This window comes from Bactrocera neohumeralis, unplaced genomic scaffold (assembly GCF_024586455.1).
Source record: "Bactrocera neohumeralis isolate Rockhampton unplaced genomic scaffold, APGP_CSIRO_Bneo_wtdbg2-racon-allhic-juicebox.fasta_v2 cluster10, whole genome shotgun sequence".
NCBI lineage: Eukaryota > Metazoa > Arthropoda > Insecta > Diptera > Tephritidae > Bactrocera > Bactrocera neohumeralis.
Window position 1 is genome coordinate 13,390,509 of NW_026089623.1, and position 22,697 is coordinate 13,413,205.

The 22,697-nt window shown below is 35.5% G+C and overlaps 1 protein-coding gene across 1 annotated transcript in view; it reads right to left on the bottom strand.

The window, feature by feature from the left end:
- The window catches only part of LOC126765182 (uncharacterized), a 177,257-nt gene that overhangs the window by 10,380 nt on the left and 144,180 nt on the right, over positions 1-22,697 (bottom strand). Inside the window, exons 13-16 of the mRNA XM_050482761.1 lie at positions 20,788-22,465; positions 17,705-17,856; positions 17,559-17,648; positions 16,761-17,308 (exon numbers count right to left, since the gene is read on the bottom strand). Coding sequence (XP_050338718.1) covers positions 16,761-17,308; positions 17,559-17,648; positions 17,705-17,856; positions 20,788-22,465 — 2,468 coding nt within the window. The remainder of the gene's footprint in view (positions 1-16,760; positions 17,309-17,558; positions 17,649-17,704; positions 17,857-20,787; positions 22,466-22,697) is intronic.

Genomic DNA, 22,697 nt, shown 5'->3' on the forward strand with positions numbered 1-22,697 from the left:
TTGACTTGTTAGCTGTAAAAAAAACACAAACAGATGTGGCGGGATTCGACAATTTATGATTTCGGTAAAACGCCGCCAAATTGGCCATTTCTCCTACCGTGCGATGGCGATAACTCAAAGGTGAATACACCAGGTAGCACCCGCGTAAGTCAAAATATATATGCGCTGAATTTGCTTCGGTTGCAGGAGAGAGGCTCCGTCGCTGAGTACTGGCATTCAATTCGGTGGATGAATGTTTAGCGACAATCCGTATCAAAGCGGATTTCATCAACATATCGCTAATATGCGCCCACGACCCGACGGGAAGAGAAAGACGATTTCACCAAAGAGGTATTCTATGAGCGCTTGGAGCGCACATATGAAAGCTGCCTCCGCCACGCTGTCAAAATCGTGCTTGGTAGCTTTAGCACCTGGATGGGCAAAGAAGGTATCTTTGTTGCAACGAAAATACGCACCCACCTCTGTGGAGCAAAAACCACACTTTCACTCCTGCTCTCAGAGAGCAGTTATCAGCAACTCGGTGTAAGGGAACTGTAGGACAACATTGCAAGCTCCTTACGTATAGCTGCAAACAAAACCATTGGTTTTCGGAAAAGGGAAAGGAATAGGTGGTGCGATGAGGAAAACAGTGTGACAGTGGCGAGACACACAACACACGGCCTACCTCGCAACAGTACAATCGACCACAATACGTGCGGGATGGGATAGACACCGAGGGTTGAAGACCTCCAGAGATGATCTAGTAACTAATGCCCAGAGCCCGACGATTGGAACTTAAAAAAATAAGACTCCACAAACTGCGGCAACTACTGTGGGATACAACAGTGAATACATAGTTCCATCGATCATACAGTGTGAAAAATTAAAGCCCAACCTCAAGAAGTCAGTGTGGTTTTAGGCCTGGAAAATAAACAACCGATGGGATATTCCCCATGCGCCAAATCTTGGAAAAGACCCGTGAAAAGAGCATCGCCACATACCACTTCTTCGTTGATTTCAACGCTGTTTGTGGCAGCACAAAAAATAACTGCCTTTATGCCAATATATCTGAATTTGGTATTTCCGCCAAACTCAACTGACGTTGAGCAATACCAAAAGCTTCTATAAGAGTATACAGCTGTTGGCGTATGCTGACGATTTTGAAATCATTGCCCTCAACAACCTCGACGTTAGTTCTACTTTCTCCAGACTGGAAAAGAAAGCGAAGCAAATGGGTCTGGTAGTGAACGCGGGCAGGTGACTTGTGAAAACAGTTCAATTCTGAGGGGAAGTTGCGTCAATTAGCGGGGCTAAGCAAAATGTTAAAATTAATTTCTATTTTTGAGATAAGTTTCTAAAACTTTTGGACTTTTATTTAATATTGATCAGCTGCAAAATTTAACATACACAGCCATTTTTGAATATTGTAAAAATTAGAAATTTCATTAACTCACGTTTAATTTACGGTATGTAGAAGCAACAGTTTTATTCAACGAAGTACAAGTTATTGCAGAAAAATTTAACATAAAAGTACACCACTGGGCGTTTGAAATTATGTTTGTTCAAACGAATTAATAGATATCATTCTAAATTTATTAGCAGCAAAAGAGATGTTGCTAACACTTCCTGTGTCGGAAGGTAGTGGAAAGCCCTGTAGCCCTAATTGAAACTTATTCAAACCTACCTGCGCACTACTATGTGTGAAGAAAGACTAAAAGACTTGGTAACATTGAAAATGAAGTGGCACAAGCTCTTGACACTAAAACGGTTGTGCGTGATTTTTCTAGCGGTTTTCTATAATCGTTATTCGAGGATTTTGTGAATGAATTGTTTGATATCCTATTAACTTATATTATAGTTCATAGGCATATTAGCCATAATTTTTACTGCCGAGTGACATAAAATTAATTTATATATTCAGCTATATGTACTATATATGTATGTATGTATGTATATACCATAAACTAAACCAAAAATTTAATGTATTGTAATTACTTATGAGAGAAAAGTAAAACAGTTTAGCGGACATCAATGAATTACTATATCAACCAGTAGAGATAGACTAATTTTGACAGCTCGTGGTGGTCATCTTTGTATACGGATTTATGTAAAATTTTATCAGTGTGTTCAAGACCGCAAATATCATGTGATTTAACGCCTCTATAATTTTTCTGAAATAAAACATTTACGCCAATCAACCAGCAATGCTCAAGGAGCTATATTGATTGCATTACTTTGGATATTAAGGAGCTATGACAATGTGATAACTTCAAAAAATTCGATAGTTTATGTTTTCAAAAATATCATGAGAATATAGCAAGGTCGTATATTGAATAGCAGCGTTCCAAAGAACGACCGCTCAAAATTTCAAAATTGCTGACATCATAACTCAACGAGAAATTAACCGATCAAATTGAAATTGAGTATTCTTGAATATATTTATTATACAATGAGCTACTATCTTTTTGATTGGTTGAAAATTGTCTATTGTGCATAAAAACGACAATTTTTTACCTAATTTTTTTTCTGGACATCTCCATTTTGTTAATTTTTGATATTTTTTGCAAAATCGTACTAGGTCATTATATAGGAAATACCTACAACTTAAATAATCTTTTTGATTTTTTTTCAGCTACTCTGTCGGCTGGAATCATGTCAACAGTTGGGGAGATTTTTTTTGCACCTCTGAAGGCAGCACTTAACTCCGTTATTTTTCAATATTTTTGTAAAAAACAAATTTTTAAATATAGCTGAAATATACCTTATTGTGTCCAAAAACTGCGAGACATTCTATAGAGTACTTTCTTTTAAAAAAACTCACGAAACTTTGGCACTTCACGCAAGCGAGTGTGCTCTCAGATATTTTTATCCTCACGTTAATTTTGTTCTTGGAATTTACATACATTCCTAATCTCACGTTACTGTTAGTAGTTGTGTAGTTTTTTACGACTCTAGGGTGAAATAGGTTCGCTAAGATAAAAGAAAGGAATAATCTCGAAATTCGCACGGTTCAAAGGCGTGCAAATATTTCGAGGTGGTAGCTAATCGTAATTTTAAGAAAAGTTGCAAGTTTTAATATTCGTTTTTCAAGAAAATTGTCAAATAATGGCATACATATTTTGGGTCTCATCCATTCATAGGCTATTCTTAATTAATTCTTAATTTCTTAGTTTCATTATTGAATTTTTGTTAATGTCTAAGCTATTTAGTTCTGTGGGAAGATAATCGTATATTCTTTTTTATAACCTCATAAAGTGTTGTACCATAATCGAAATATTGTGGTTTAATTTTAGTAAGACATTTTCTATACAAACATATGCGATATACTCTCCAAAGGAATTTAATGAAACGTATTGGGTATAAGGGCGAAAAATCAAGCAGGGCACATAGGAGCACTTTCTTCGAAACCGGGACAAAAGTGAGAATTACAAACTACAGCGATGCTACTCAAAATTTATTTTTTTAGTACCTAAGTAACCGTACTACAATAAACCGATTAAATGGTTGATCTTCAGACCGCTATATTGCCACACATGTAGTCGGAACCTAGACTGCGTTCAGTACGCACGTTCATATTCTCGATACTCTCTATTATTTTCGAAATTGCAACCGGTGTTTTGTGTTGCGTGAAGTGAATTCTGGAAAATATTTGTTATGGATTCTGGACAACATGTATATATTTAATTTTATTAATATAAATATTAATTTAGCTAATGCATTCTTTTGTATTTTTTTGCGAAAACAATGAAATATTAGAAAAACGAATTTTTTTTTTTACTTTTTAGAAATTATTGTTTTTGTTATAGTGTCGGGGGAGGGCGAGTTATAAATAAATTTTTTTACTAAACTACACGTTTTCTACTTATCATATAAGCTTAAACTTTTTCCTCATCTTTCCCGCGCTTAAAAAAAAGCACGTTGAATTAGGTTGGTCACTTGCATAAAATGAGTATTGCTTTTATTTATTTATTTTAATTAAATACGGAAATTCTGCTAAATTATTCTAGACGGGTATATAAATGGTATAAGGGGGCTATCGAAACCGGTGTGAAAATCGGAAAATGGGCGTGGCACCGCCCACTTTTTACTGAAATCCCATATCTCGGAACCCGACAGACCGATTTCGACTAAATTTAGTATGAATTTAATATTTCTATATCACAGTGTGAAAATGAGCGACTTCCCATATAACACAATTTAAAATTCCATTTGATTCTTTCACTTTCCAGTACACAAATAAAGAAGTAATTAATTTAACGGAATAAAATTTTTCGGTAATAATTCTCTTAAAGTATTCCACCTTTTGACCAGAAATCGTCCAAATCCAGCCAAAAATGTTAAAGCTTCTAGGTACCGAATATGTGGATCGCGGTACCTGTAGTTGACTTTTGACCGAAAATATCTTTAAATGTGTGAGAGATGAAATTGAAATTCACACAGAATGCTTTACTGACAATAGTATTTCTTTGTATCAAAAATGGGTTGAATCGGTTCAAAACTTCTCTGAACTGCCATATATCTAATATAAAGGTTTTCAAGCTTCTAGTTCACTTTATGCTGGATATATTCGCCAATATTTCAGTCATCTCAATGAAAATTTCAGAACATGTTTTATTCATAACAATGTATCTTTGCGGCTAAAATAGATACAGTTGGGCGAAAACTTGACCCTCCCCCCATATACCTATTACCAATATTTTCGTACTGGGTCTGGCAGTGAACGAGGGCAAAACGAAATATCTCCTGTCATCAAACAAACAGTCGTCGCACTCGCGACTTGGCTCTCACGTCACTGTTGACAGTCATAACCATGAAGTTGTAGATAATTTCGTCTATCTTGGAACCAGCGTAAACACCACCAACAATGTTAGCCTGGAAATCCAACGCAGGATTGCTCTTGCCAACAGGTGCTACTTCGGACTGAGTAGGCAATTGAAAAGTAAAGTCCTCTCTCGATGTATGATCCTTTGTATGTATGGTTCGATGTATGGTCCTTTGCGCGTTAGCCACGGCGAATATCGCATTCGATGGAACGTTGAGCTGTACGAGATATACGACGACATTGACATAGTTCAGCGAATTAAAAGACAGCGGCTATGCTGGCTAGGTCATGTTGCCCGGATGGATGAAAACACTCCAGCTCTGAAAGTATTTGATGCAATACCCGCCCGGGGAAGCAGAGGAAGTGGAAGACCTCCACTCCCTTGGAAGGACCAAGTGGAGAAGGACCTGGCTTTGCTTGGAATATCCAATTGGCGCCACGTAGCGAAAAGAAGAAACGACTGGCGCGCCGTTGTTGATTCTGCTATAATCGCGTAAGCGGTGTCTACGCCAATTAAGAAGATGAAGAATATTTTCGAACATCCACTTGGCCTTGCTTGATATGATTGGTGGTTGTATGTAAAGTACCTTAATGAAAACCAGGGAACATTTTTTTGAGGATGTGGCATATTAGTAGTATGTGGGATGAGGAAAAAGAGATAAAATGTGGTCGATACCCCCCCTACTCAAATATATTCAATATAAAATGCCCGGTTGCACCCGAATTTAGTCCTTTCTTCTTTGTTTTATTTTTATTTGAATATATTGCATTATTATATTCAGTCATGCATTTTTATTGATTTGAATATTGCTAAATATATTGACCACCTTCAGCGTTTATCCTCTTGTCATAGCGGAAAGACTTGAGGGGGGGTAAAGTTTTAAATTATATTAAAATAACGGAGTTACAGCGTTTTAAACGACCGGCTGTGATATCTGACTTTGAAACTTTTGAAACTTCAAATCGATTTTCCCGAAAACGTTATTTTTGAAGTTCGTGAAAATTAGAACTCAAAATGTACTGAACCGATTCTTTTAAAAAGTTGAACATTACTTCTTCACATAAATCAACAGGTAATCAGATGGAGTTTTTTCCATTTTTGTTTACTTTTTATTAGCAAATTAACAGCGATTTTTTGAGCTAAAATCGCGCTTTTTACTTCCAAGTGCTGCAAAAAATAGAAAAAAAAGGTGCGTGGAGTCCCTACGCGCGGATGAAGTTATACTTCTTAGTGATATTCCAAGAAATGCATATAATTTTATATGAAAGAAAACTAGAAAACTTAAATTCACATTTTATAAATTTATTATGCACATAAAATGAAGAATAAAGCAAAGTCTAAGCGGCAAGGGGTGACAATCGGCGGTCATTACTTTACTTATGCCATAGAACTTCTATTGCTACGAATATGGAAATGACAACGAAATAATGCAAATATGCATATTTCTAAATGTCATTAATTTCTTTGAAGAAATGAAAGGAATGAATGATCCTGAGAAGTATAGGGTTAACTTTTCAACGGCCAACGCAGAGCGTTTCAACCAAAAGGAATTCATTCATTAGAACCACCACGCAGAAGTCGTTTTATCCGTTGTAAGCGAATGATTTTCGAAGAAACATCATTTCTAATGTGCCATAAGACAAAATAAGAAATGAACTTCTTAACCTTACTCTGTCAGATAAAACGAAAAAATACTTCGTCATCGGAGGTCGATTTCCAAAAAATGGACCGACGCAGAGTATTTCAACCAAAGGTCACATAAAATAGTTGAGAATTCGCAGAAATGAAAGACAAAAGAAAGAAAAAGCAGTATAACTTCAATAATGCACAAGCATACAAACATACATATGCGCAGCAGCAGCAAGGAAAGAGTTAACAATCGGCGATCCATTGTATATTTCTTTCTGCATAACCAAACCATAATTAGGAGAACGCAATTCAAGTGTCAATGGTGGTATAGGTGGTAAGCGCTTGGAAAGTGACGACGAGCACGTTGGAGGTGCGCAGTTCGAATCCCAACAGAATTGATTTTTTAATTGAAATATGTCACCAACCAAAAATTGAAAGATTGTTCTACAAAAACAACAACAGCATAAGCATGGCAACATTGTGTTGTTGGTAGAAAAGCCGAGCTGTGCCGAAAGAAACGAACAAACAATCGCCGATTGTCACCGCTTCGCTTGCTGCTCGAACATCTTCGCAGACAAGGTTGCGTAGATTCATATTGAGCAAGGTTGTGCGCTTGAGCAAGGTTGCGTAGATTCATATTGAGCAAGGTTGTGCAACCTGAATCTATCGCAACCTTTTCCGAACTCGTATAAGAAGTATAACTTCAAAAAAATAATAACTCTTTCTGATTACCTCGAGAAATACATCACCTTTGAAACGCGTATCAATTTTTTTGTTTCAGATGATCCGGTAACGAGTTATAATGTTCATCGCTAAACCAGTTTTTTTCAAGGCGCTTCTGGAGATTCACCGTCACAGGCTTATTTATTAATAGTTTTCAGTGAACATTTTTTCTAATATACTTCAAAAGTTGTACAATAATATGCCTTTAAATTTAATAAAACTATATTACTCACGTCGCCGCAAAAAACACAAATATATCCTTTCTTTTTTTTGCCTTTAAAAATGTATAAACCTCCGGTTTAGATGTACACACAGCGCAAATACTATCCTAAGCCAAGGTGTCAAGATATCCTAACTGATCCCCTTCGATCGCCGGATGAGGTCGATGGTATTAAATACCTTCTCAGCGCATACTCTCTCTGCAGACGAGTAACCGACCATTTAAGGGGGGTTTGTGTGAGAAAAACGATAAGAGTAGCAAGGAGCACCTTGACAACTATTGCTACAGTACATAAATAATAACTCATCGAAATCCGGGACTATTCGCGAAATGCGACAAAGACGATCTTTAAGCCTTTAAGCTTTATGCGTCTGATCCCCTTTCTAATGAACTGCTAATTTTCAAAACCGACGATTTTTCGAAATTTTCATGTACCACTTGACGTGGTTTGACCCATATACATTATATACACACGCTAAGAAAAAAGTTCACTTTTTGACTATGTTACCGTTGATCTATACAAGTATAGATAAAATTTATATCGTTGGAAAGGAGAAGACGTGCAGAAGTACACAACATATGTCAACGGGAACACAAGTAAAAAAGCGTTGGTGCAAATTTATCGACCATAAAAACTATGGTACAAGCGTGGTGGCGTGTCATCACTGCTCGAAGTTACAATCGTACACAGAAATACATTTCGTCGCTGTTCTGTATAAGCTGCATATATTGGATAATTCTGTATCGTTTACGTCGGATTTGTGGTTGCGATTTTTATACTCTCGCAACAATATTGCTAAGGAGAGTATTATAGTTTTGTTCACATAACGGTTGTTTGTAAGTCCTAAAACTAAAAGAGTCAGATATAGGGTTATATGTACCAAAGTGATCAGGGTGACGAGTAGAGTCGAAATCCGGATGTCTGTCTGTCCGTCCGTCCGTCTGTCCGTCCGCCGTGCAAGCTGTAACTTGAGTAAAAATTGAGATATCATGATGAAACTTGGTACACGTATTCCTTGGCTCCATAAAAAGGTTAAGTTCGAAGATGTGCAAAATCGGCCCACTGCCACGCCCACAAAATGGCGGAAACCGAAAACCTATAAAGTGTCATTACTAAGCCATAAATAAAGATATTAAAGTGAAATTTGGCACAAAGGATCGCATTAGGGAGGGGCATGCTGGCCAACTGATCTGTGTTTTCTATAGCAAAAATGTTACTCAGACTGGGATCCCAGATTATAGATAAGTGAAGTTTACTCCTCAATGAGTTTGAAGGCTTTCTATAATTGTTGACTACGCTGGAATTAATATTCTCTAGAATTTTCTCTTCGAAGACGCAAAAAATATCAAACTCCTTGTAGTATGTACATACATATATTCGTCCTCATACTGCGTCCCTACTCCGCAGTAAATTTTGGACCGGCCGGTATAAATATACCAATATCAAAAGTTACTTCCACTTCAATGTGTTTTTTTTTCACAAACATTACTTGTAATTTGATATACGTTGAGAGTGAGAAAAGTGACAGAATTCAGTGTTACAACACGCACTGTCGAAACACATTTAAAAGTGGAAAACAAGTAAGGAAGGGCTAAGTCGGGTGTCACCGAACATTTTATACTCTCGCATGATAAAGTGATAATCGAGATTTCATTATACGTCATTTACATATTTTTCAAATACCGTATTTTTGTAAAGTTTTATTCCGCTATCATCATTGGTTCCTAATGTACTATATATTATACAGAGAAGGCATCAGATGGAATTCAAAATAGCGTTATATTGGAAGAAGGCGTGGTTGTGAACCTATTTCACCCATATTTCGTACATGTCATCAGGGTGTTAAGAAAATAATATATACCGAATTTCATTGAAACCGGTTGAGTAGTTCCTGAGATATGGTTTTTGGTCCATAAGTGGGCGAGGCCACGCCCATTTTCAATTTTTAACAAAAGCCTGGGTGCAGCTTCCTTCTGCAATTTCTTCCGTAAAATTTAGTGTTTCTGACGTTTTTTGTTAGTCCGTTAAGGCACTTTTAGTGATTTTCAACATAACCTTTGTATGGGAGGTGGGCGTGGTTATTATCCGATTTTTTCCATTTTTGAACTGTATATGGAAATGCCTGAAGAAAACGACTCTGTAGAGTTTAGTTGACATAGCTATAGTAGTTTCCGAGATACGTACAAAAAACTTAGTAGGGGGCGGGGCCACGCCCACTTTTCCAAAGAAATCGCGTCCAAATATGCCACTCCCTAATGCGATCCTTTGTGCCAAATTTCACTTTAATATCTTTATTTATGGCTTAGTTATGACACTTTATAGGTTTTCGGCTTTCGCCATTTTGTGGGCGTGGCAGTGGGCTGATTTTGCCCATCTTTGAACTTAACCTTCTTATGAAGCCAATAAATACGTGTACCAAGTTTAATCATGATATCCTAATTTTACAGCTTACACGGCGGACGGACGGACGGACAGACAGACATCCGGATTTCAACTCTACTCGTCACCCTGATCACTTTGGTATATATAACCCTATATCTGACTCTTTCAGTTTTAGGACTTTCAAACAAACGTTATGTGAACAAAACTATAATACTCTCCTTAGCAACTTTGTTGCTAGAGTATAAAAACGCACTTAGATTCATTGCTATATTTTGTTTCTCGGAAATATGTATGTATATTAATTCAAGCTAATTAGCTCAAATATATTTAAAATAATAGTCATGCAAGGAAAATATCAACTGAAAGTACGGAAATTACGGTATGTTAAGAATATGAGGTTTAGACCAAGGTCTAGATCAATTTCAGAGCTAAACACATTACTTTAATAACCGATATATACGATCTGCTTTTGAGCAGTATACAAATTTCGACAAAAGAAAACATTGCTATTATATAAAAAAAATATATTATTTTTGAATCGGATCAATACCCCTTAGCCCCGATATACTTATTATAAAGTCTTTTGAACTTCTGGGTGACTTTGTATCGCATATATCGGTCAATATGTGAGTTATCCCAATGAAAATAAGAGAGCGTGTTTTACTCATTACGGTGTATCTTTGTGCTTAAAATAGATACATTTGAGCGAAGGCATAGTTTCTACATATATTATACAAGTTTAACTAATATTACGATTTTCGAACATCCGGCTGACTTTACTCTATATGCCTGGTTTTGCATCTTAAGGTTTTTCCCGAGTTTTGATCCTTGCAAGTTTCAAAAGTATAAAATGTTCGGTTGTACCCAAACTTAGGCCTTCTTTACTTATTCTACCTCTATTATCTATAAAATTAGCTCGTGAACATTTTCGTGCGATCATTTTTCACAAGTTTCGACGTGGATTATCACTACAAGAGTGCATCGATGAACTAAAATCTTTGTATGGCTATGAAGCACCATCCTATAGCACTCTGAAAAACTGGTACAACGAATTCAATCGTGGCCGACGCTCGCTCAAAGACGAATTCCGTGAAGGTCGTCCAAAAACAGCCGTTGTGCCAGAAAACATCGATGCCGTACGTGAACTGATAATGCAAGACCGTCATGTAACATACCTTCAGATAGAGGGATGCCTATGCATTTCTCCCACCAGCATACATTCGATATTGCATGAACACCTGGCCGTAAAAAAGGTTTGTTCTCGTGGGATCCCGCACAATTTGACAATCGCTCAAAAAAAGGCTCGTGTGGATTGGTGTAAAGAAATGCTGAAAAAATACGATCGCAGTGCTTCAAAAGACGTTTATAAGATCGTCACATGTAACGAATCATGGATCTATGCGTATGAGCTCGAAACAAAACAGCAATCGACAAAAAAAAAAATCATTTTCGTTGATAAATATGCCTATTTACATTATTAGGCCAGAAATATATATATAGCAACCTACGTACGCACTATTTATATTCATTTTGTTTTATTGCTATAAAGACGTTATATTTCTATAAAATATTAAAACAATGTGTTTCCATTCCATTTATTTTTATGATTTCAAGGGTGTTGTCCACAAAGAATTTGTTCCACCCAGCCAAAATGTTGATGTGGTATTCTACCTCAGAGTTTTCAAGCGTTTAGAGCGCCGTATGCGACGTTTTCGGCCCGAATATCGCGAAGATGAAAGTTGGCGTTTGTTGAACGATTATGCGCCGTGTCATCGATCAATGCTTGTGACCGATTATTTGACCAAAAATCACATTTTAACAATTAATCACTCCCCGTATTCACCTGATATGGCACCGTGCGACTTCTTCCTTTTCGGAAAAATGCATTTGCCCATGAAAGGAAAGCGTTATGCAGACTGGAGGCCATTCAAAAGGCTTGCACCGGCATACTGGCGGCCATACCGGCCAACGAGCTAAAACACTCGTTCGACATGGTTTTGGACCGTGCAAACAGCTGTATTGACGCAGAAGGAGATTATTTTGAATAAAATAAATTGACTTTGCGGAAAGAATCATTGGTTTTGTTTTTGTTTTTTAGTCCTGTTTACTTTGGAAAGCTTCTTATAAAACCAATCATATAGAGTAAAGTCAGCCGTATGTTCGAAAATCCTGATATTAGTTATATAAGGGCTAGGCCAAGCTTTTGCTTAAATTTATCTATTTTAGGTACAAAGATATACTGTTTTGAGTAAAGTATGCTCTCTTATTTTCATTGGGATAACTCACATATTGGCCGCTATGTGTGTTACAAAATCTCCTTTAAGTTCGAAAATCTTTATATTAGGTATATGGGGGCTAAGGCAAGTATTTGTCCGATTCAACCTATATTTGACATACAAAAATGTCATTGTCAGAGAAGTACTGTAACTGATTTTCAATTACAAATCGATATTTTCAAACAAAAGTCAACTTTAGATACTAGGGTCCACATATTCCTAGGTACCTAGGGGCTTGAGCAGTTTTTGTTGGATTTGAACAATTTTCGGTTATGAGGTTGTATACACTAAAGGCGTTATTAGTGCAAAGTTTAATCCGGTTATATTAAGTGCTTCTTGAATTGTGTTCTGGAAAGTAAAAGAATCAAGTGGAATTCAAAATTGTGCTATAGGAAAAAGGGCGTGGTTATTGCCCGATTTCACTAATTTTAACAACGTCACATAGGAATATGAAAATAATACCACGTATCAAATTTTGTAAAGATCGGTCAGTTGAATCCTAAGATATGGGATTTCACCAAAAAGTAGGCGGTGCCACGTCTATCCTCCAATTTCTACCCGGCCCCTATAAAACCTTGTCGTACCATATCGGCGGTAAATTTTTATGTTTCTAGCGCATTTAGTAGTTGATTTATCGCGCTTTTTGTAGTTCTTAACGGTACCGTTATTTGGTGAGTGAGCTGGATTTTCATTCATTTTCACACTATACTTAGGTAAGAACTCCTGCAATATTAGCGTTGGCAAATTTGGTTGTTGTAGTTTAAGTGGCTTACGAGATATAAATCCCTGGCTTCTGCGCTCCCCTGTGCCGAATTACAGTTTTATATCTAAATTTACTGCTTAGTTTTGGCACTATAAATGTTTATACTCTCGCAACAAAGTTGCTAAGGAGAGTATTATAGTTTTGTTCACATAACGGTTGTTTGTAAGTCCTAAAACTAAAAGAGTAAGATATAGGGTTATGTATACCAAAGTGATTAGGGTGATGAGTAGAGTCGAAATCCGGATGTCTGTCTGTCCGTCCGTCCGTCTGTCCGTCCGTCCGTGCAAGCTGTAACTTGAGTAAAAATTGAGATATCATGATGAAACTTGGTACACGTATTTATTGGCTTCATAAGAAGGTTAAGTTCGAAGATGGGCAAAATCGGCAAACTGCCACGCCCACAAAATGGCGAAAACCGAAAACCTATAAAGTGTCATAACTAAACCAGTGAAGTGAAATCTGGCACAAAAGATCGCATTAGGGAAGGGCATATTTGGACGTAATTTTTTTGGAAAAGTGGGCGTGGCCCCGCCCCCTAGTAAGTTTTTTGTACATATCGCGGAAACTACTATAGCTATGTCAACCAAACTCTATAGAGTCGTTTCCTTCAGGCATTCCCATATACGGTTTAAAAATGGAAGAAATCGGATAATAACCACGCCCACCTCCCATTCAAAGGTTATGTTGAAAATCACTAAAAGTGCGTTAACCGACTAACAAAAAATGTCAGAAACACTAAATTTTACGGAAGAAATGGCAGAAGGAAGCTGCACCCAGGGTTTTTTTTTAAATTTGAAAATGGGCGTGGCGTCGCACACTTATGGACCAAAAACCATATCTCAGGAACTGCTAGACCGATTTCAATGAAATTCGGTATATATTATTTTCTTAACACCCTGATGACATGTACGAAATATGGGTGAAATAGGTTCACAACCACGCCTTCTTCCAATATAACGCTATTTTGAATTCCATCTGATGCCTTCTCTGTATAATATATACATTAGGAACCAATGATGATAGCGGAATAAAACTTTACACAAATACGGTATTTGAAAAATATGTAAATGATGGATAATGAAATCTTGATTATCACTTTATCAGGCGAGAGTATAAAATGTTCGGTGACACCCGAACTTAGCCCTTCCTTAACCCAGGATATCTCAATTTTTACTCAAGTTACAGTTTGCACAGACCGACGAACGGATGGACAGACAGACAGTTAACCGGATTTCAACTTTTCTCGTCATCCTGATAATTTATATATATACAACTCTATATCTATTTCGCTTAGCGTTAGGTGATACATATGTACATACGTACAACCGCTAGGTGAACAAAATTATATGTAACTGTACTGTACTCTGTAGCAACTGGTTGCAAGAGAATAAAAAGTCGCCAGGACATGATAATATTACCCCAAAAATGTTTATTGGGCTACCAAATATTGCTGTCGAGGTGCTTTCTTTGCTCTTCAATGCAATTCTTATTTTCGGATAATGTCCAATTTCATGGGAAAGACTTAACACAGGCGCCTTCATACATACAAATCAGTCTTTTACCCTGTATTTCTAAAATATTTGAAAAAGTGTTACTATCAAAGATGTCTCCTTAACTCTAAGAAAATATATTAGTACTAACGCACCAATTCGGGTTTCGTGAAAAACATAGCACGATGAAACAAGTAAATAGAATTACTAACGAAATAAGAAAAGCATTTGAGCACAAAGGGTACTGTTCAGTTAAACAAGTATTTTTAAGGTCCGTTTCCAGCTCTTAGGGGGGTAAATAATTATTTCTTGAGCTGTAGTGAAGTAATTTTGACATCTGGTTATGCATTCCACATTAGAAGAGCAAGAAAAAATAAACAAAGAAAATATACTTATATATGCGTGTAAGTATATAAATATTTTTATTGCGATTTCAGGAATGTGGATGAATTTTGATAGGTTTTATACAAAATTTCAAAATGAACTATACTTCATAATAATAATTTTAACTAATTTGTGGTATGAAGGCCTTTTATATAAGGTTTAAAATATTGTACCTTTAGAATTGTATAAAAAATTGGGCAAATTGGACAAAAAATAGACAATTTATGGTTAAAGTGGGAGATTTAATATCTGATGAAGGACAGATAAGGGCGGGTGCTCCACAGGGCAGTGTTTTAGGCCCAACTCTATACGTCATATATACAGCAGATCTTCCAACAGTTAATAATGTATGGACATCAGCTTTTGCGGATGACACCGTTTTAGTGAGCGGTAACAAATGACACATAAAAGCATCAAGAATATTAGCGGAGCACTTCAGTTCTATCGAAGAATGACTATCAGACTGGCATATAAATGTGAATGAACAGAAGTGTAAGCATGTTACGTTTTCGCTAAGACCAAAAATGTGCTCGGCAGTAAAAACAAACAATATTTTAATACCCCAAACGAACGAAGTAACATATCTTGGTATTCACCTAGATAGAAGACTCACGTGGAGAAAACACATCTCTAGTAAAATAACATGTATGAAGATTAGAGCTGCAGATTTAAAGTGGCTTTTAAATAAAAACTCTAAACTTAGCCTAGACAACAAAGTGCTTTTAATTAATACGGTCATAAAACCGAACTGAACCGATGAACTGTGGGGTACGACCTGTGCAACTAATATTGATATACAAAGGTTCCAATCGAAAATCCTTAGAACAATCACTTGCTCGCCATGGTACATGCGTAATGAAAATGTCTATAAAGGTCTTAGTATTTCTATGGTAAAGCAAGAAGTAGACAACAGCAGAATGAAATATACATATATCAAAACTCCGAGATCACCCAAACTCATTGGCTAATGCTGTAGTACATTCTTGCGATCAAAAACGCCTAAAAAAAAGATATATGCCTGCGTACTAAATATTTAGCAACAGCTCAATCGCTGCTTGAGCTTGTCTAGTTTTAAATACATTAAAGATTTTATTACTTAGCAGATCCAATAAATAAAAATTTAAAAAAAAAAATGTATATATATTTCGCAGACATTACATGTTTTCTTTTGCATGTGGTTTAGTTGTGCCATGCAGGATTGGGAAAACTTTGCGTACAGTGTGCAAGGGTTTTGCAAGTCCAAGAGAATTCATTTTATGTATTTTTGAATAACTCAGATATGTTGTGTCAGTTAATTATTTACAAAATTGAAAGTATACAATTTTTTTTATTGTGTAATGCAGATAGTCAACAAATTGGTTTATTTTAACTACCATAAAGAATCACCTACTAAAAAATATCTTTAATGTTTTAAATCCAACCTAAGCGATGAAAAATAAAATCGCTTCATGCTAAAGCTGAGGAGGCACACCATCGAAGCTGATTAAGCGCGACCAATCAAAAATACTTAAAAATACTAGTAATAAACCTAAAATAAGTTTAATATCAAAACGCGTTTACAATTTTTGCCGAAATAATAAACATTTGATTAAAATTGGAATTTTTTACTTCATTATAAGTAGCTTTAAAGAAGTTTTCTATTTTTCTTCAGTTGGTATTTGACTACAGATATTTTAACCCTTCCATGCCTGAATTAAAATAGGCGGAGCTAAAACATTTTTTAGGACAGATATATGTAAGTCTTAACTCAAGTATGAAGTGATAAAAAGTCCACTTTTCCAATGATTAATTTTTATTTTCAATAACTTATTGCCTTTATTTATTTATGATGTTCCCTTGGTTTTGCAAAAAAATACATAAATAAAAAAATTGCTATAATGGGACTTAGAAGCATATGTATATGTAAATGTTGCCTATAGGCAACATGGGCATGAAAGGGTTACATATTCAAGATATAATACATGATCTATACTTATGTATAGTACTACAATAATTAAAAAGAAAACTGATAACATTTTAAGATTATTACAAAAAATAAATCGAACGAGGTCGTCAATGTATCCAAATTTCATATACATATGTATACTTACATTACACATTGTTGGGGAACACGCATTGGTATTTTAGCGTATTGGCATATTTCAATATAAGCTAATGCTGCGGTACACGGGCCCTTAAGGTATGGATTTTTAGGATTTTTCCGATTCATATAACCCAATTCCATGCAAATATTTAGAAAAGGCTCCACATCCATGACGATTGAGCAATGGTTTAAAGGTGAAAATAGTTGGTTGCATATTTCGGCGTATTCAGTAATAGAACCATTTGTCTGTTCCATGGTATTATTGCAGCAGTTTATGATCCAGGCTTCAGAAAAAACATCATCAGATTTTTCAATTATGTTGGAGGGAGTAATAAAGTCATCAAATGGTTCATTGTTCATTGTGCCTAGTAATCCAGCAGTTTGGCCAAAATAGCGTCCACTAAGTTCCAGCCAGCACAAACTGAACTTCATATTGCACTCAACTTTAAATCCAGCTTCACATTTTATTTTCAGTATATCTGAGTCTCTGTATACAATCAAATCTTCGACTATAATAGGCAGCATCGGTTTTGAAATGCCATCAAATGTTATGGTCTACCAAAAAAATTTAAATTAAAAGATCATAAATATATATGTATGTGCATTCTTATGTAGGAAATAATTTAATTTGACCAAGACGGGTTCATTTAAATGCGCGCGCAAATCAAATCGATAAAAACAAAATTCCCAGATAGGAAAACTTTTTGTTCGTGTAATATACTTGTATGAACTCCATGTGTGAATTAGTGTTTTTGGCTGTCGTTTGTTGACGACGCAAAAGGTCTGTCTGGCGATTTTTACTTACATCGGTTTTTGGATCAATTTCAAATAAATGACCTCTAGTAATAAGATTTATTTTAGCCAGGGGGTTTTCATAACTGTACTGTGAAATAGTCTGAAAAAATATTTATTAGTTAATGTAAAATGTTTTTTTTTTGTAATTGAAAATACCGTCAAATCAATAGTAAGAGTGAACGTATTGTTCCAAAAATCATGTGATAAAATATAGGTGCAATTGGTGAATTGATGGACATTTTTTTTTAGATCGACAAAACGTTTGTCATGTGTGATGTAGAACATTGAGTCTATCAAGTATGCACGTGCTGTAAAGAGAAAAAGAAAAGGGAAATAGAGTAGCACTTTGCTGCCGTTACCCTAAAGTTGTGCAAATAGATTATAATTACTCAACCAAACTTCATGTTCACTTCACGAACTCAATAGACAAAAGTTAAAGTACAAGTTTTGATGTATAGTACATTAGGGTGGGTAAAATTTAACCTTAAAATTCAGATTTAAATTAACTTCTCTAACTTAACTTTAAGTTAAGAATTAGCTTTATTAAACCCAGAATTAAATTCGGAATTAAATTAAATTAGATTTTAACTACAGAATTAAACTTAACATTTGTAATATAATGTATAACATTGTTGTTAATAATAATGTTAGTATTATTTAGTTAATTGCAAAAAATTCTCGCATTTTTTAACACTAAGTTAATTGTAAAGGAAAGGTTTTCGGCCTTAAAGTTTTATGTTTTTTTTGTTCTTGTTATTAGACCTTTCTAACTATTTGTAATTTATGTTTTTGGTATATGAAATGTTATTCGGCTAAATATATACGAAGAAACAATTTTCTGTCGTTATTCTAAGTACTTTCTTGTGAGAATTCTATTTAGTTGGTGATTATTTTATTGTAATATTGAGACCATTTTTTGTTAACTAAAGTACAGGATAAAAACTTTCACCACGACGAACATTTTTTATTGGGTGTATACTAAAATGATTGATGCACACCCCTAAAAAGTCTTTCCAATTATGAGCTCTTATTGCCAAGGTCCTTCGCATAACGGTTTTATATTTTTTTATTACCAGATAAAAATTTTATCTCCCTTCCAACTACTTGGAAAAATATTTAGTTTTGTGGATTTTGTAATAAATCCAATGTTCTTCACAGGTCTCTAAGATTTTTTGTAGACCTAACCATTTAAAAGATAGTAATGGTTAAAATTTGATTGTTTTAAAGAAAAAATTTTTTCTTAAGAATTTATAACAACGAAAAAAATTGTTACAAGTCCACTTTTTGTCGAAATACTAAATCTGGGGACCCGACCAACCGATTTCCACAAAATAAACTATGTACGTGGCATTCTTCATACATTCTTATTTCACACTGTGAAAATTTACGAAGGATTTACGAGGATGGAGGAAAGTTCTCAGATGCCATTCACTTGGGAGTGGCCCAACTTTATTAAAGATAAAAAGATATCATACACATATGATTGTAGTCCATTTCCAATTTCGAGGAAAAATTAATGTTGAATTTTAACTCAACACTTTTAGTTTGTATTCTTTGTTGATTGTAGCCGAGTTAACAACAGCGCGCCACTCGTTTCTTCTTTAATGCCAAGTGGCGCCAATTAGAGACTCCAAGCGAAGCCAGGTCCTTCCAACGGAGTGGAGGCATTCCTTTTCCTCTGCTTGCCCCGGCTGGTATTGCGTCGAATACTTTCCGAGCTGGAGTGTTTTCGTCCTTACGTACGACATGACCTAGCCAGCGTAGCCGCTGTATCTTAATACGATGAACTATGTCAATGTCGTCGTATATCTCATACAGGTCATCGTGTCATCGAATGCGATATTCGCCGTGGACAAAGCGCAAAGGACCATAAATCTTTCACAGAACCTTTCTCTCGAAAACTCGTAAAGTCGACTCATCAGATGTTGTCATTGTCCATGCCTTTGCTAAATATAGCAGGACAGGAATAATGAGTGACTCATAGAGTTTTGTTTTTGTTCGTCGAAGGAGGTCTTTACATCTCAACTGCCTACTCAGTCCTGTTGGCAAGATTTATTCTGGGTTGGGTTTCGAAGCTAACCTTGTTGTTGCTGTTAACGCTGCTTCCCAGGTAGACGAAATTATCTACAATTTCGAAATATGACTGTCAACAGTGACTTGGGAGTTTTGTCGCTATTGCTACGACTGTTTGTTTGATGACAGGAGATATTTTGTATTGCCCTCGTTCACTGCAAAACCCATTTGCTTCGCCCTGGTTTTTTTGGGTATAAAATTCCTGCGCGAATTGAACTCGAGTGAGTTTTGGAACGCACACCATATGATATCGCCATCATACATACATGTATAAGGCCATGTTTGAATAGATCGGCCGGCAATCCATCGACATCCGCCGCTTTGTTGTTCTTCAGACGGGCAATTACTATTCGAACTTCTTCATGGTCATACAATGGAACGTCTGCTCCATCCTCATCGATTAGGGAATCAGTTTCGCCTTCTCCAGGCGTTATGATTTCACTACCATTTAGCATGCTGGAGAAGTGTTTCATCCATAATTTTAGTATGCTCTGTTCATCCGGGTTCTACAAGAGTATGCACTGGTCTTGAAACCTTCTGTTAGTTGCCGTATCTTTTCGTAGAATTTTCGAGCATTACCCCTGTCGGCCAGCTTGTCGAACCCTTCATACTCACGCGTTTCGGCCGTTTTCTTCTTCGGTCTGCAAATACATTTCACTTCCCTCTTCAACTTTAGGCCATAACTAATGACTTCACTAAAATATAGATCTGTTATTTGGCACAGATGATCGCAGTTAAGGTACACTACATAAATTTGCTCAGCGCAAATCTATTAAACACTCCAACCGACACTGTAAAGTAAATGAAATCGGATGATAACCCCACTCCCCATATAAAGGTTCCGTCAAAAACTACTAAAAGCGCTACCGATATCGACCAAATTTGATATGTAGTGTTACCTTGACATTCATATATTCCAGTGCAAAGATAAACAAAGTCGGATTACAACCACGTCTACTTCCTATATAACCCAATCCACCTGATTCATTCACTTCCCAAAATACAAATTAAAACACCAATAAATGTATTGGGATAAAACTTTGCCTAATAGTGCGCTTAAAGTAGGTCACCTTAAATGAGAGAGGAATTTTGGGCAAAAGTCCTACCTAAAAATTACTTAACGGTATACTATATGATATGAATATTACAATTACTGAAATACTTACAGTAATATGGTTGTAGCCATGTTTTTGCTTCCATGTACGATCGCAAGTCGTAGATGTGTCCCAATATTGACATGTTCGTAGTTAACATGTTTCGCATTTGTGATATAAATTTATATTCGGGTATTTCTTTGAATTTTGGTGTTTCATTAAATGCGTGCCACGATATTGGCAACTTTTGTTCGAAATCAAGTACACCGTTTTCTGGATCGAATATGAATTTAGTTTTTGCCTCACGATACATGTTCGCTAATTCCAAAGCATTAGACGAGTAGGTGCGTAGTTTGTTACGAAACAGAATGTATAAGTGATGCAAATGTGCCTTTAGTTTTATTTCTTCAGCAAACAGTTCTACTTCAGAAGATATCTTCCTAAATTTATTAATCACAACCTGCACCTGCTTTACTTTTTCCAGCTCCTTTATTTCATCGCAAATTTCGAGAATTACTTCATTTATTTCTGATCCAAATGGTACAAGTTTGTGATATTTCTCTTTTATCAATTTCCAAGCAATAGTAGCATATTTTTTTATATTTACAATAGCATCATGTGCTTTTATATCCTTATACAAATTTTCTAAGTCTTGAGTAAAACTAGAAACTTGATTAAAATATGTTGATTCTACCAATTCATTCGTCCTCTCATTGATGTAATTAAATATCTCTTTACTAAAATCCCAAGCAATTTTTTCCAAGTAACTAATTGCTTTGAATATATGAGGTTCAAGTCGCGTTAAAAATCCTCTTACATACGTAGAAATTATGTTAGAGAATTTGCTCCATATAGCTTCTACATGGTTTATAAAAGATATATGAACTTCCTTGACAAATTTTTCATACCTTTCAAACCCTTTCTCCATGAAATCGGTTAAATATTTCAGTGGTTGCCCATGGAAGAATGTGTTAATGGCTTGTAAATAATTATCGTATATAATTTTAAGCTTGTCTATTAACTCAGTGATGCTTTTTCGCAAAGCTTTACCAGATTCACCTAAAATTTGCCGGATTTCGCTAAATATAGCCGGTAAAGAGTCCATATGTTCCCGAAAGGATATTTCGTCAAGTACAATAAGTGAAAAGTTAACAAGGGATCTGATATAAAAATCATTTGCTTCATAGGACTTGTTTAAATAAATTCGCAAATCTTCCAGGTCTTCTCCTAAAACACTAAGTGTGCTGAATTCCTCAATGAAATCTTTATTGTACTCTTTTGTTGTTTCCCAAACAACTGAAACTGCAGATACTGATTCTGTATAAAGTCCCTTTGTCCAAAAGTCAATGCTTTCAGTAACTGAATTTATTACAGCTTCTTTAATGATATATATTTTGTTTTTCAGTTCTTTTTTTATTTGAGGACGCCAATGCAAACACCCACTTACGTGACGGGAATGGTTTAATTTTATATAGGATGTTACATCAACAATACTTAGATCTTCGTAATTACGCCATATGTTAATGTAAACGTGACGTGAGTTTGGAATATTGCCAAACATTTGGAGATTTTGGCTTCCATCTTCAGTTAAATTAAAATACATCTTTGTATACTTATCCAAAATATTCACATAAATAAATCCAGATGTATTTTCATCTGGCGTATTCAACAATGTAGCATTCAGTCCATAAGTCGGATAATTCAAATACGGTTGGAACCATACACGTACCGTCGTATATGGCGATTTTCTCTGGAAAAAATTTATTAAATTTTTTATATTATATTAAACATATAAATAAATTATAAAATTATATTTTAATTAAAATCAAATAGCATAAAAACTGCGCTAATCACATCTTATGCTGTATACTTGAAAAATGGGAAAACTGACTTTTGCATATTTAACCAAAATGTTTCAATGTTATTTATGTACAAAATACGTATATAAAAAAAAAGAAACAGTCAAATAATTCATTATAACA